The sequence below is a fragment of the Vombatus ursinus genome, unplaced genomic scaffold (assembly GCF_900497805.2).
Source record: "Vombatus ursinus unplaced genomic scaffold, bare-nosed wombat genome assembly UNPS02014176.1, whole genome shotgun sequence".
NCBI lineage: Eukaryota > Metazoa > Chordata > Mammalia > Diprotodontia > Vombatidae > Vombatus > Vombatus ursinus.
The window spans coordinates 534,673-547,879 of NW_020953954.1; the positions used below are offsets into that span (position 1 = coordinate 534,673).

Here is a 13,207-nt window from a genome sequence, read left to right on the forward strand (position 1 = left end):
CAGAGGCGGAATGGACCAGAGGTGCTGCAGAGGTGAAATGGACCAGAGGTGCTACAGAGGCGGAATGGACCAGAGGTGCTGCAGAGGCAGAATGGACCAGAGGTGCTGCAGAGGTGAAATGGACCAGAGATGTGGCAGAGGTGAAACTGACAAGAGATGTTGCAGAGGTGAAATTGAAATGACAGGCCGTGGCACTTTGGATATGAGGGCGAGTAAGGCATCTAGGATAAGCTCAGTTTTGGGCACCAGGAATTTAAGATGTCTATAGGACATCAATTTTAAGATGTCCAACAGACAGGTTAGAGATAGAGGTCAAAAGAGAGGTTAGCACTGGATAAATATATGAGAGTCATCTGCATTGGGGGAAAAAGGGGGGGAAGGAATGAAATGACCATTTATAGAGTACCTACTGTGTGCCAGGTATTGTACTAAACACTTGTTTGATCCTCACAACAACCCTGAGAGGTAGGTGCTATTATTATCCCCTTTTTACAGTTGAACAAACTGAGGCAAATAGAGGTTCAGTGACCTGCCCAGGGTCACACAGTCAGGAAGTGTCTGAGTCTGGACTTGAATCAAGGTCTTCCTAACACCAGGGTGGGCACCGTCTCCACTGCACCACCAGCTGCTTCTGAGATAAAGATGATCATTGAAACCACAGAAGCTAAGGAGATCACCCAGAGAAACAGTTTAGAGGAGAAGAGGGGCCAGCACAGAGCCTTGTGGGACCCCCAGAATGCCTATTTTTTTTTTAGTCTGCCATTGACATTCAAAAGGTTTTGTCTTTTCCTTTGGAACTTTTACTTACTAGATGAATTGTTTCAACGACAACAACAATAGCACATGTTGCTCCAGTGCCTTAAGATTGGCTTCTAAATGTCACCCAGGAGGAGATCCTATTCTCTCTTCATTTTATATAGGAGGAAACCGAGGCACAGAAAGTTATCGCCCAGGGCCACAGAGCTCCTAAATGTCAGAGGCAGAATATGAACCCAGAACTTCTTGCCTCCATCTTGGGTGGCACCACCTCCTCACTGCCTCTGCCCATTCCCCTGCTCTGTGTCTCTGCTATGGATCTTGCTGATAAGAGTCCTAGGCAATGGAATTCTGGGCAGGCTTTCATGGGAGAAGGTGGGGAGGCCAAGGCTCAAGGAGAAATGGCCGCTATGTGATGGTAATGGCCTGAGACCACAGCACAACCTAAAGTTCCCAGAGAGATGGCAAGCCCCAGAGGGCTGACGGGTAACTATGCTGCCCCACCCACCTGCCAGGGAGGCCTGAGGGTGGCCCTGATGCTGGGGGTGGGGGGATGGGGAAGGACCATGGCCCCAGGCATTGCTGGATTTACAAGAACAGTCAATCCGTTGGCCCTGTACCTGGCGACACATTCAGGAAAGCTGTCACCTTTTTAAGAAGGACCTTCCCATTCACCAAAGGACCTAAGACAAAGAAGAAACCCTTGGCGTCCTTGCTAAGACACCCCACTGAAAGAAAAGAGGAGGGGCAGAGAAGTGGGGGCTAAGACACGGAGAAGGACCAGCACACCCTGAAGCCACCCTGCTGAAAGCATGAAGAGGGTCCCCAGAGCGTCAGCACCCTGGTGGGGAGGCAGTGGGGCTCTCCCGAGGGTGGCGGTCTCCAGAATCAAGCTTGGAGCCGATGGACAGAGTCCCACAGACCCAAGTGGGGCTCACAGAATCGGGCACAGATTGAACAGTTACCCTGACCTGCTCAGAGTTTTCCTCCTGCCAGAAGGGTTGGGGGAGCAGAAGAGGAGACAAAGCCAGGACAAGGGCCTCTCCTTCTCCCCCACACCCCAGGCAGTTCCTCCTCGGGGGTCGGCAAGGAAAGGCGCCTTTGGCACTTGGTCTATGGCCTAGGAGCAAACTGACTGCTGAGACATCTTGTCGCTTTCTTGAATGGGATGGAGTTGTCAGTCAGTGACCGGCTGGCCCCTTACGCAGAGGTTGACGGTTATTAGACTGATGAGGGGAATGTCATGCACATAGCACCCCCAAATATCAGCCAGAGATTTGAAGAAGTCTCTCATGTCCTCATGCACCTGATAGACATGAGCTATGTGCAGCGAACTGAGCTTACCGGAGAACTGCACCCAAAGAGTGTTGTTAAATGGGTCCAGGCCAGTCTGAAAGGGACCTGATTTGTATCATTAATGCTGAGCAGACACGGCTGGATGGGGCCCATGGCGAGGATCTGATTCACACAGGGGACATTCGGTGAAGATCTATGGAGAATGACCCAGAATCAAGATTGCCATCAGAAGCCTTTTCCCAATCAGCTGGGGAGGACAAAACAGAAGAGGATGTACGGACTGATCCCGAGTGAAGTGAGCAGAACCAGGAGAAGGTTGTGCGATGACTAACGTTGACAGACTTGGCCCTTCTCAGCAAGGTAAGGACCCAGGATATCTCCAGAGGCCTCATGATAGAAAATGCCATCCACAAAGAAAGAGCTATGGAGTCTGAATGCAGATCGGAGCAGACTATTGGCTATTTTTTTTCCTTCTGTTTGATTCCTCTTTCTGGTGCTTCCTTCTATTGGTTCTAATTCTTCCTTACAACATGACTAATGTGAAAATATGTTTAATAGGAATGTATATGTAGAGCCTATATCAGATTCTATGCTGTCTTGGGGAGGGAAAGGGGGAGGGAGGGGGAGAAAAATTTAAAACTCAAAAGCTTATGGAAGTGATTGTTGATAAATCAAAATAAATTAGTTAAAAAAAAAACAGGAGTTTGGGGGACAGATAGAGACACCACCATGGGGTGAGACATCTGCGGGAAGGCCAAACGAAAAACCATCTGCCCGGCCTTCAAAAACCCGCCACCATTTGTCTCCCCGTCCCTTCCCCATCTCTGTGAGTATTGGCTCCTTTCAAGAACTCCAAGGTCTAATCACAGATTGCCAATGGTTCCCGTCCACACCAGCCTGTCTCCCACCGGGCCATCCCTCACGCCTCTAAGGCAGAGTTTTCCCTCCCACTTCTGCCTCACCTTCTACATAAGGGCTCTCCTCAATTGTCTCCACTGCCCATTGTCAGTGCTCTCTAGCTTTGGAATCACTTCCACTCCCTTGTATAAAATTTGTATTTACTTGTCTGTGTCCATTTTGTACATACACACCTAGAAAATAAACTCGAAGGAAGGAGCTGTTTCATTTTTGTGTAGCAACCCCACGAAGCCACTCACCCAAATAAGCATTTGCCTTGTGGGTTGGAGTCCCCAGAGAGTGTTGACCACTACTCTCCTCCTGGTTCTAGAGGTATAAACCTGGGGCTGTTGCTCATGAGCCCCCACTGGTATGTTTCCTATTCATGATCAGCAAGTAACTTAATGAGCTTTTAGCAAAGGTATTTACTAAAGCGACATACAGTTGGCATACAATATTCCTCCTTGAACCAGAGACATACTTTCCCCCTATACACACAAGATCCCAAGAGAAAGCAGCTTCAGACTTCAAGGACAAATAGAGTGAAGCACATATGTATGGGGCAAAGGAGTACCTCACAAGTCCTGGCCCAGAGGGAACCCCCATGAAGTTTACTGTGGGAGGTATGGTGTCAGGGATGAATCAGTCCAGGCCCAGGAAGAGCTCCTCTCAAGGTGAGGTATCTCTGCTGGATGGGTCTGCCCGCTGCCGGGCAGAGCTAGGCTTGACTGGGCTGAGTTGCTGACACTGTGAGATTTCTCTTAACTTTGCATTTCTCCCAAGGTCTGGCAAAGTTGCTCCCCCTGCCCTTTCCAACACCTGTGGCTATTGCTACCAGTTCTAGTGGGCTCTGCCACTGACCCAGGTCACTAGGAGCTCAGCATCTCCGGAACCCACAGAGTCACCTGAGCAACTCCCACAAGCAACTTCCTCTAGGGGCTTAGCTAAGGGTCATCCACTACTGTACTGGCCTGCCACCATACTCCATAACTTCAAAGTGACTTACTGTATGGTATGTGGGCCCAGAGGTTTGACTTGACCTACTCAACCAGTCACAAGACACTTCCTGTGCAGAGTCCATTGCCTTTCACTCAACAGACAAAAATCCTGTGATCTTCTCAAATTAATTGTAATGGAATTCTTGGAAAATTCCTTAAATACCTCATTTACTTAGTTGATTAATTGTGGGGAGGGTAGAATGCCCACCCTTCCTTCCATATGTCTTTGTAACCTCAGTGTCTAGTAGGTGCTTAATAAATACATGCTGAATATACACATTTTACAAAATGTTTCAGAATGGAAACTGCTCTGAATGGCTAAATCTGATGGCCTCTCCTCAGTCCTCCTCCTCGTTGGCCTCTCTGACACTGTTGAGGCATGCTCCCCAGTTATTTCTCCTCTCCGGATTTTCACCATATTGTTCTTTCCTCTTTCTCTTCCAACACGACTGACCACTCCTCTTCTGTCTCCTTACCTGCGTCACCCATGTCCTGTCCCTCAGGTGTAAGTGGATGTCATTAAGGCTCTGTCTTCTCTCCCCAGTCTCTCAGCAAGCCCATGAGCTCCCATGGGTTTAATAAGCACTTCTCTGCTCATCACGACTCATAGATCTACATACCCAGTTCCACTTTAATACATGCCTATTGGACATTGAGAACTGAAGTCATTTCCAAAGCCAACATGCCCCCAAAGAACTCATCCTCTTTCCCCCCAAACCACCTTCTTCCAACAATATTTCTGCCCAGGGTCCCCCACCCCTCCCAGGCTTCCAGCCTCAGGCGCTCCTCACTTTCACTGGCCTCCCCATATTTTATGTTACAAAGTCTTCTCCCACCTCCACACCTCTCCAACCTGTCTCCTCTATTCACGAATCTCCACCCTAGTTCAGTCCCTTACACGGTCTCTCTGCCTGCAGTCCAATTCAGCTTGTGCCCAGCTGCCCAACTGATTCTCCTAAAGCACAGGTCTGACTGTATCACTCTCCTCTGAGACCAAACAGAAATTCCCATTCACTTTTTAAAGCCCTTCAAGACCTGGCCCAACCCACCTTTCCAGCCTAATGACACGTGAATCCCCTTCACACTGGCCTCTTTCATACAGGGCACAGGGGCCAGTGTGCCGTGTGTAGTCTGCACACACCTCCTGTCCCTGTTGTATCCCAAGGGGGTGACGCAGTGCACCAAGCACACAGTAGGCATGAAATAAAGGCTTCTTGAGTGATTGGAATTGAACAAAGCCCACCCCCTTACCAAAAGCTGAACAAGTGAAAAACATATGGCTTGCCTTAATTAGAATTTCACCCTTCAAAAGGTAGAGGAACCACCAAAGAGAACTGCTACAATTCTAGACGACATAGCGCCCAACAAGGAAGAGCGGGGGGCTGGGGCGGAAAGGACGGGACCCTTGGGCCTGGCGGTAACTACACCACTGAGCTGACAACAGGCCAACTGTTCAGAAACAGAGGAGAGATCGGCCACGGCCTGAGGAAAAGCTCCACAAAGGACGGCCCAGACATCCAGTGACCATGGAGAAGTGAGGGGCGCCTTCCGTGAACTGACCAAGAAGGGAAGGCAGCAGAGTCAAGACTCATATGCACGTGACTGCAACAACATCCCTGGGCATCAAACAATCAAAAGTGAGAGCTGTGAGACTCGGAAAGAGGCTGGGCCCCAAAGAGGAGACCCAAGAAGACGCCTCGCCCCCCCCCCTCCTGGCAGAGGGGTCTGTGGGTGGGCAACGCTGGGTAGTCGGTCAGATTTTTCAACATATTCATCAGCTGGGTGGAGCTTTTTTCGTCTTCCTCCTGGGCATTTTTTTTTTCTCTTTTTAAAAGACAACTCATTATTAAAAACGATTCTCTAGAACAGGGAAGAGGATGAACAATGGAGGGGAATCAGGTGACGTAAAATCAACAGATATCAACAAAATCCACCGCTTGTTTAACCATCGAGCGCTGAGCACAGTCAGCCCCCTTCGTCGGCCCAAGCTTACAGAGTTCAGAAAGGGAGAGGGGAAATCTGGGACCCTCACCCAGATCTGGGGAGAATCCATTTCAGAAGAGGCACATAAAGGACAGGGAGGATCTCATGGTTCCAAAGAAAGCCAGAGAAACAGGCCCTCACAAGGGTCTGGATGCTCCTGGGAATCCAAGTCAGGAAACACAGGCAGAAATCACTCATATTAGGGCAAAATCCCCTCTTTTCTTCCACCAGAGATCCTGGTAACTGAACCGGGGGATCTGAACTCTGATTTTAAAATGGATTCTATAGAAAGGACTGCAAGTGAGCATGGGGGCAGAAAGCTGGCATCTTGCTGAAGGTTGGCACACTTGGAACCTGGCTCCAGCTTTCAGGGACTGAGCACGAAGGATAAAACCATCTCAAGGTGGGGGAGGGGGCAGGGGCAGGAAGGTGAACTGGAAGGATTCAAAAGCCACCGCTTGGGGAAAAGGGCAATGAGAGGCCAGAATACCCAGCTCCATGCCTGGCTTCTGCTTTCTCTTCCAAGGAGAAGGACCACAGAAAGCAGCCAGCTCCTGGCAATATCTGCGAATATTCTGGAATGTTACTGCTCCAAGAGAAATGATGAATTGGGTGGATTCAAGGACTGGGGACAACTTGAGGCACCAGGCACCAGGCTCCCAGTCATGTAAAAGAACACGGCCCAAAAGGCTTCAGAACTCTGATATAAGCAGTGACCCTGGGGACCACCGAGGGCTAATGGGGAAGCCAGTCTCCTGCCTCTTGGTGGACAGGTGGCAGAATATAAGGGCTCAATGCAATGATTGGCTTGGCTTGGCTACACAAGGGAAAGCTGGGGCAGAGAAGAGGGGTCACACTGCTTAAAACATTTTAAAAGAAACAAAAAAAAGCAACTGCCTCAAGTCTCCTGGCCCAGGGGAGTTGCATCCCAGGGCACGAGAAGATATGGGAGAAAGGCTGTGGAAAAGGGGTGGGGATGGGTCTACAGAACCAGAGAAGGACAAATGTCCTGACTCCCTCCACCCATACAAAGTGAAGAGAAGACAATCTGCCCACTAGTAATCAGCGAGCTGGCCTTGGATTCCTAGCAAAATTCTAGAAGGCAGCATTCTTCGGAAGGGCTGCAGAAAAGGAAGTAGCTTGCCCTCTCCCCACCAAGGGCCAGTCTGGCTTCATGGAGGCCAGACGCGGCCAGATCCACCCAGCTTTCTCAACCTCTTGTGACAGAGGAGGGCCTGAAAGGGGAAGAGCCAGCCAAAGAGCTTCGTTGAGGAGCCATCTGTGTCTGAATGAGAGAAGTGACAGGGATCTGCCCAGGACAGGGCAGTGGGGGGCAGAGCCAATATGGCGGAGGAAAAGCAGTGACTTGCTTGAGCGCTCCCCCAAACCCCTCCAAATACCTGTAAAAATGACTCTAAACAAATTCTAGGGCAGCAGAACCCACAAAAAGACAGAGTGAAACAAAAGTCCAGCCCAAGACAAGCTGGATAGTTGATAGGAAAGGTCTGTTGTGCCAGGATGGGAGAGGAGCACAGTTTAGCATGGGCCGCACAAGCAAAGACAGCGCCCCAGTAAACCCAGAGTAGCAGGGGCAGCTGTGGCAATTTCCAGACTTCTCAACCCACAAATGCCAAAGGCAAATTAGAAGGCCAGTGGGAAAGGCCTGTCGGACCTGGGTGAGAGAGGAGTGCGGTCCAGCCCTGGCCCTAGCGCAGCACTGGGGCGGTGGCCACAATGGTAGTGGCTGCCACTCACTACCCACACACTGTGGGGGGACTGAGCAGCTGATCAGAGGGGGATTGCAGGGATCTCTTTGCTGGAACTGAGGCAGGATTCTCTTGCTTTGCCTGTGCTTGGATCTGGGTCACAGTACTGGGTGGTAGTCCTGGGGTGAGAAAGAGAGATGGTGTGGTGGAGCTTGTAGTGGTGGTGGAGAGGGAATCCTCCTCACAGTTCCAAGGCAGACAAGAGTGTTTCTGGTCACTCACAGACCAGAGCACAGGCCAGGAAAAGAGTAAACACCTCATCCTTGATTGTACCACCTTGGTAGAACTGAAAATTTACAGGTCCCTAGAAGCATCTCTGAAAACAGCTGCATAAAACCCCTGAAGCTTGGGACAGTACATTCACCACACTGGAAGCAGATCCCTACCTTAACAAAGAGTCCAAAACTCAAGTAATTGGCTGGGATCATAAGCAAAAAGCAGAAAAAAACTCAGACTACAGAATCTTACTTTGGTGACAAAGAAGATCAAAACATACAATCAGAAGAATACAATAAAGTCAAAAAGCTCCTACATCCAAAGTCTCCAAAAAAAATGTGAATCAGTCCCAGGCCATGGAAGAGCTCAAAAAGGCTTTTGAAAGCAAGTAAAAGAAGTTGAGGAAAAACTGGGAAGAGAAATGAGAGTGATGCAAGAAAATCATGAAAAACACGTCAACAGCCTGCTAAAGGAGACCCAAAAAATACCAAAGAAAATGACACCTTAAAAAATAGCCTAACCCAAATGGTAAAACAGATCCAAAAAGCCAATGATGAGAAGAATGCCTTAAAAAGTAGGTCAGGGCAGGGATTAAACGGGAAGTCCAACTCTGGTGACTCTCTCAGATTCTACAATTAGTGTTTAGGAGTTAGACTTGTAGCAGATGCCTAGGCTGCCACAAGTGTAAGAAAAGCATCATCCATAGCCTCCCCCTGGGCAGGAGGCCTGAATCTACATTCATCCTGCTCTCCAGTCTCTTTCTCTCCTTTGATCTTCACCCAATTGCTCTCCAAAGAGGGGTAGAGTTAGTTGGGCCTTCAATGCCTCTCCCCGTCTCCTTTTATCTGACCTGTTTTGTTTGCTTCACACACAATGATCCATTGTCATGGATGAGTTCCTGGCATGAACCCTTTCCCACTAAGTCTCAGTGACACTCCAGCCACCTCATTTACCCACCACCCTGTGCTACCCACCCTCTGAGCCTTGACCGATAGATAGCCCCTTTCCAGCATGCATGCATGCCCTCAACCACCATTAATTAAACACATGGTATATGCAACAACCTGCATTCATGCTAGTCAAATACATACCAGGAAAGGGACAGCCCTGCAACTGGGTCCTGCTTGCCCCACTCCTCTCCTGTTGCCGACATCTGCCACCCTCCAACACCCAGGGCACAGTGACAGCTGGCCAACGTTTTCCCTCCCCCTCAAATTTCAGCAAGTCTTGAGTCAGACTCATTCTTCCCAGGCCAGGGCCCCATTAGGAGGCACAAGCCAGAATGATCCAATCTGCTCGTGCAATGGTGCTCCCCTCTCCTTCCATGCCCTTCCCAGGTACTGGCCAGATGTCGCAGTCTTCCTTGACAATGGCAATGATCCCCACCAGAGTCACCAGCTCTGTTTGCTCTCTCCCCATCCACCATCCCCTTGGGGAAACAGCGGGCAGATGTCCCAGGGGCATCACAAAGTCACAAAGACCTACCCCCTATATAACGCATGTTGGGTGCTTCAGGGAATGGGGGCCCAAACACCAAGGGCCTCCCAGACTGGGCTCTCAGGGGCGGAGGGAAGGGCCAGAACTGTGCCAGGACAGGTTCTGCCTCTGAACCTCCTTGGCAGCTGCAGGAGGGAGCTCTCTTGGATCTAACGACCCCGGGGGACCCTCTCAGAGCCGCCCTGCTCTTCTCTCCACCTCCAGGCACATCCCACGCGGGGCAGGGGCACAGACCGTGATGTGATGCCGCGGTGCCAGCAGCGTGTCCGTGGGGAAGCGGTAGATGCACACAGGGAAATGGTGAATGAGTTGTTTGAGAACGAAGCCGCTGATGTCCACGCTCTCCTCCAGGGACTCATTGAGGACCCGGATAAACTTGCCGCGTTTGTGAATCTTCACAATCTTCAGGGAGAAGTCCGAGACCTTCCTCCTGGGGAGACAAGAGCCAGGCAGTCCGGGATGGGTGGGGCCGGGAACAGCCTCACCCCAGCCCCGCTCCTCGCAGGACACTTACCCGCCCTGGTCCTGGAGGGCACTGGAGAGCGAGCTGTGCCTTGCCGGGCCAATGCCAACCACGGCGGTGCCGAGGCTGCTGCTGCTGCTGTCCGTGGTGGTCGTGGGTCTCCTGAGCTCCAGGGCGGGGAGGTCGCCTGTCCAGGGGGCGAGAATCAGAGCCAGCGGAGGCACCGGCCCCGTGCTCCCCGGACCCTCCTCGCGGGGCAGCCGAGGCGCTCACCAAAGCCGCGGACCTCCCGCGCCCGGGTCGGCGACGTAAGGGAGGGGCTGGAGTCAGCGCCTACGGACGAGGGGACACTGGTGTGGGCAGCGGAGCCCCTCTCGGTGGTCGTGGCCACGGAGCTGAGGGAGCTACTCGGCAGCAGACTCCAGTCCACGCTCTTCTTCTGGCGGCGGGACTTCTCGGGCTGGGGGCCAAGGAATTCTGGGGAGTCCAGGACATGGGCAGAGGTGGCCCTGTGGGGAGGTGAAAGAAACCCTGGGATCCCAGTCACCCCTGATGGGGCACATGGGGTGGGGGGTGGGGGGGTGAGGGGCCTGTACCTCTTCTTGCTATGCATGTCCTCAAACAGGTTGGGATAACGCTGAGCTACGCTGTTCCAATCCACATCCTCCAGGCGGAAGTGATGCCCCTGAGAGACCCAGAAGCGGGGCCAGGGTCTGACATGTGTGTGTTACCACCGACCAGCCCCGACAACGAGCCTCCCCCCAGCTTTACCTCCTGAGAGCTCTGGTCCTGGGACTGGTCACTCATATCCGTCATCAGGGCCTCAGCGGTCACCACCTAGGCAGAATTGGGCTGGTGGGCACAGCTGAGACCACCTGCTTCCCTGCCCCCCACCTGCATGCTGGCTGCTGTGTGCTAAGCTGGGCCCGCGGGCAAGGTGGAGAGGCGTGCTGGATTCAGGAGCAGAACCAGGCAGGCACACACACACACACACACACACACACACACACACACACACACGGTAAACAAGGGTGGAGGTGCAGGGGTTAGGGCTAGGGAAGACAGCCGTGGAGGGGCACGTAGGCCCAGGATGGTGAGAGATCACGAGAAGGTTGGCTGGAGTCACGCAGAGGTTAGGGGCACCTACCATGTGCCAAGCACTGGCCTCAAAGCCAAGCAGTCATAAATACTGTCATGTTTGATCCTCACAACACCTCTGGGAGGGAAGGGCTATTATCACCTTCATTTTACAAGTGAGGAAACGGAGGCAGGCAGAAGGTAAAAGACTTGCCCAGGGTCACATGTAAGTGACTGTAGCAAGTGACTGAGGCTGGATTTGAACTTGGGTCTTCCTGACTCCAGGCACAGCAGTTGCTCCGTGTCATCAGCTGCCTCAGTTTCAAGGCTGGAGCCAGATAACAGACAACCCTAAATCCCAGGCAAAGTTTATATTTTACCCTTGGAGGGAACAGGGAGCCAGTGAAAGTTTTGGAGTGAGGTCACTGACAGGATCAGGTGCACAGAGCACTGGGCTTGGAGTCAGGAAGACCTGACTTCTAATCCAGCCTCAGACACTCAATGGCTGCATAATTCTGGGATCCTGGAAGGGGTTAAGGCCAATGGAATTGAAAGGGGTTAAGGCCAATGGAATTGGAAGGGGTTAAGGCCAATGGAATTGAAAGGGGGAAAGACCAATGGAATTGGAAGAGGGAAAGGCCAATGGAATTGGAAGGAGGAAAGGTCAATGGAATTGGAAGGGGTTAAGGCCAATGGAATTGAAAGGGGGAAAGGCCAATGGAATTGGAAGAGGGAAAGGCCAATGGAATTGAAGGGGGAAAGGCCAATGGAATTGGAAGGGGGAAAGGCCAATGGAAGGCGATGTGGCCAAAACCGGAAGAGATGGATTCTCCACGGTGAAAAACTCAGGGGATGAGAAAGTGGTAACACCCTCATCAGAAAGAGGGACATTGGGATGGGTGTGGGGGGAAAACAAGGAGTCAATCAGTCAGCAAGCAATGAGTGGCCTGGGAGGGGTTGGGAGGAAAGACCACCAGGTCTATTTGGTCCACGTTCGGTGGGATGTTTCTAGGGGTCTTCCTGTCTTAAATGTCCACCAAGCAGGAGGGCATGAGGCTGGAGCTCAGGTCTGAGAGTCACCTCCACAGAGAGGACAGTGGAGTCCACAGCTGATGAGATCGTGTGTGGGCCAGAGCCCTGGGTGACACCCATCAAGAGTGAGTGTGACTTGGAGGGCCATCAGGCAGGGTGGAAGAGAACCAGGACCAGCACCAGGAATCGTCCATAAGCAAGGCTAGCTGGGAGAAGAGTGTGATGGCCAACATCACCAAGAGATGCCCGAGAGAAAGCTGCTGGATTTGGCACCTTAGACATCAGCCGTTTCAGCTGAATGATGAGGTTGGAAGCCAGACTGAAAGGGAAGAAAGTGAAGAGACGGCCTTCTCAAAGACAAGACAGGAAGAGGGCCAGTGGAGACGGGAATGAGGATAGTTTAAAGATGGTGGAGAAACAGGCATGGCTGTAGGCAGGGGGGAAGCAGCCAGGAGATGACTAGTGACAGAGTCGGGGTAATGTCAGTCAATGAGCATTTATTAAGCGCCTACTGTCCGCCAGTCCCTGCTCTCCAGGCACTCCCACTCGAATGGCAGAAACGACAGGAAAACAGCTAAGTACAAAGAAGAGACATGCGCACACAGGAAGATTGAAGAAGATAGGAAGGCAGGTGGCCAGGAGCCCTCTCCAAGGGAGACAGATGGAGGAGGGAAGAGTGGGAAAAGATGTCTGGATGAGACGAGGAGGCCACAAGGCCAGTCCTCAGCCAGGCCCTGCCACGGGAAGTTTGAGGTGAGTGTGGCGATCTCTACAAGACATGCCAGGGTCATGGAGCTAAAGCAAGATGGTCCCTCGTTTCACAGATATGTCCAATGAGCGGCTAGAGATGTGGGACTGGAGGTCCAGAGAGGTCATGGCAGGGATGGCAACTGACTCCATGGGAGCTGATGAGATCATCCAATGAGACACACTGAGGGAAAGGAGAAGTAGGCCCAGGACAGGGCCTGGGGTGGGGGGGGGGGATGCCCACAATTACAGGGTAAAAGAGAGCAATGAATTAGTAAAGGTTAGACAGGAAGGAAACGACAGACAGAGGATCCTGAAAGGGGCAGGGGTGAGAATACCCAGGTGTCTCCAGGAGGCAAGCCTGACCACTGGCAGAGGGACTGCTAGAGTGGAGAGAAGCTTCAGTCAAGGGAGTGAGCAGCCAGGAGGTCAGACTACAGAGGCTGAGAGGAGGAGGAGGAGGGAGAATGGGGAAGGGG

At 51.9% G+C, this 13,207-nt stretch overlaps 1 protein-coding gene across 1 annotated transcript in view; it reads right to left on the reverse strand.

Moving 5' to 3' along the window:
- Window positions 1-13,207, reverse strand: part of LMNTD2 (lamin tail domain containing 2) — a 23,443-nt gene that overhangs the window by 4,675 nt on the left and 5,561 nt on the right. The window contains exons 6-10 of the mRNA XM_027860164.1: window positions 10,644-10,709; window positions 10,469-10,557; window positions 10,146-10,381; window positions 9,924-10,059; window positions 9,644-9,839 (exon numbers count right to left, since the gene is read on the reverse strand). Of these exons, the coding sequence (XP_027715965.1) occupies window positions 9,644-9,839; window positions 9,924-10,059; window positions 10,146-10,381; window positions 10,469-10,557; window positions 10,644-10,709 (723 nt within the window). The remainder of the gene's footprint in view (window positions 1-9,643; window positions 9,840-9,923; window positions 10,060-10,145; window positions 10,382-10,468; window positions 10,558-10,643; window positions 10,710-13,207) is intronic.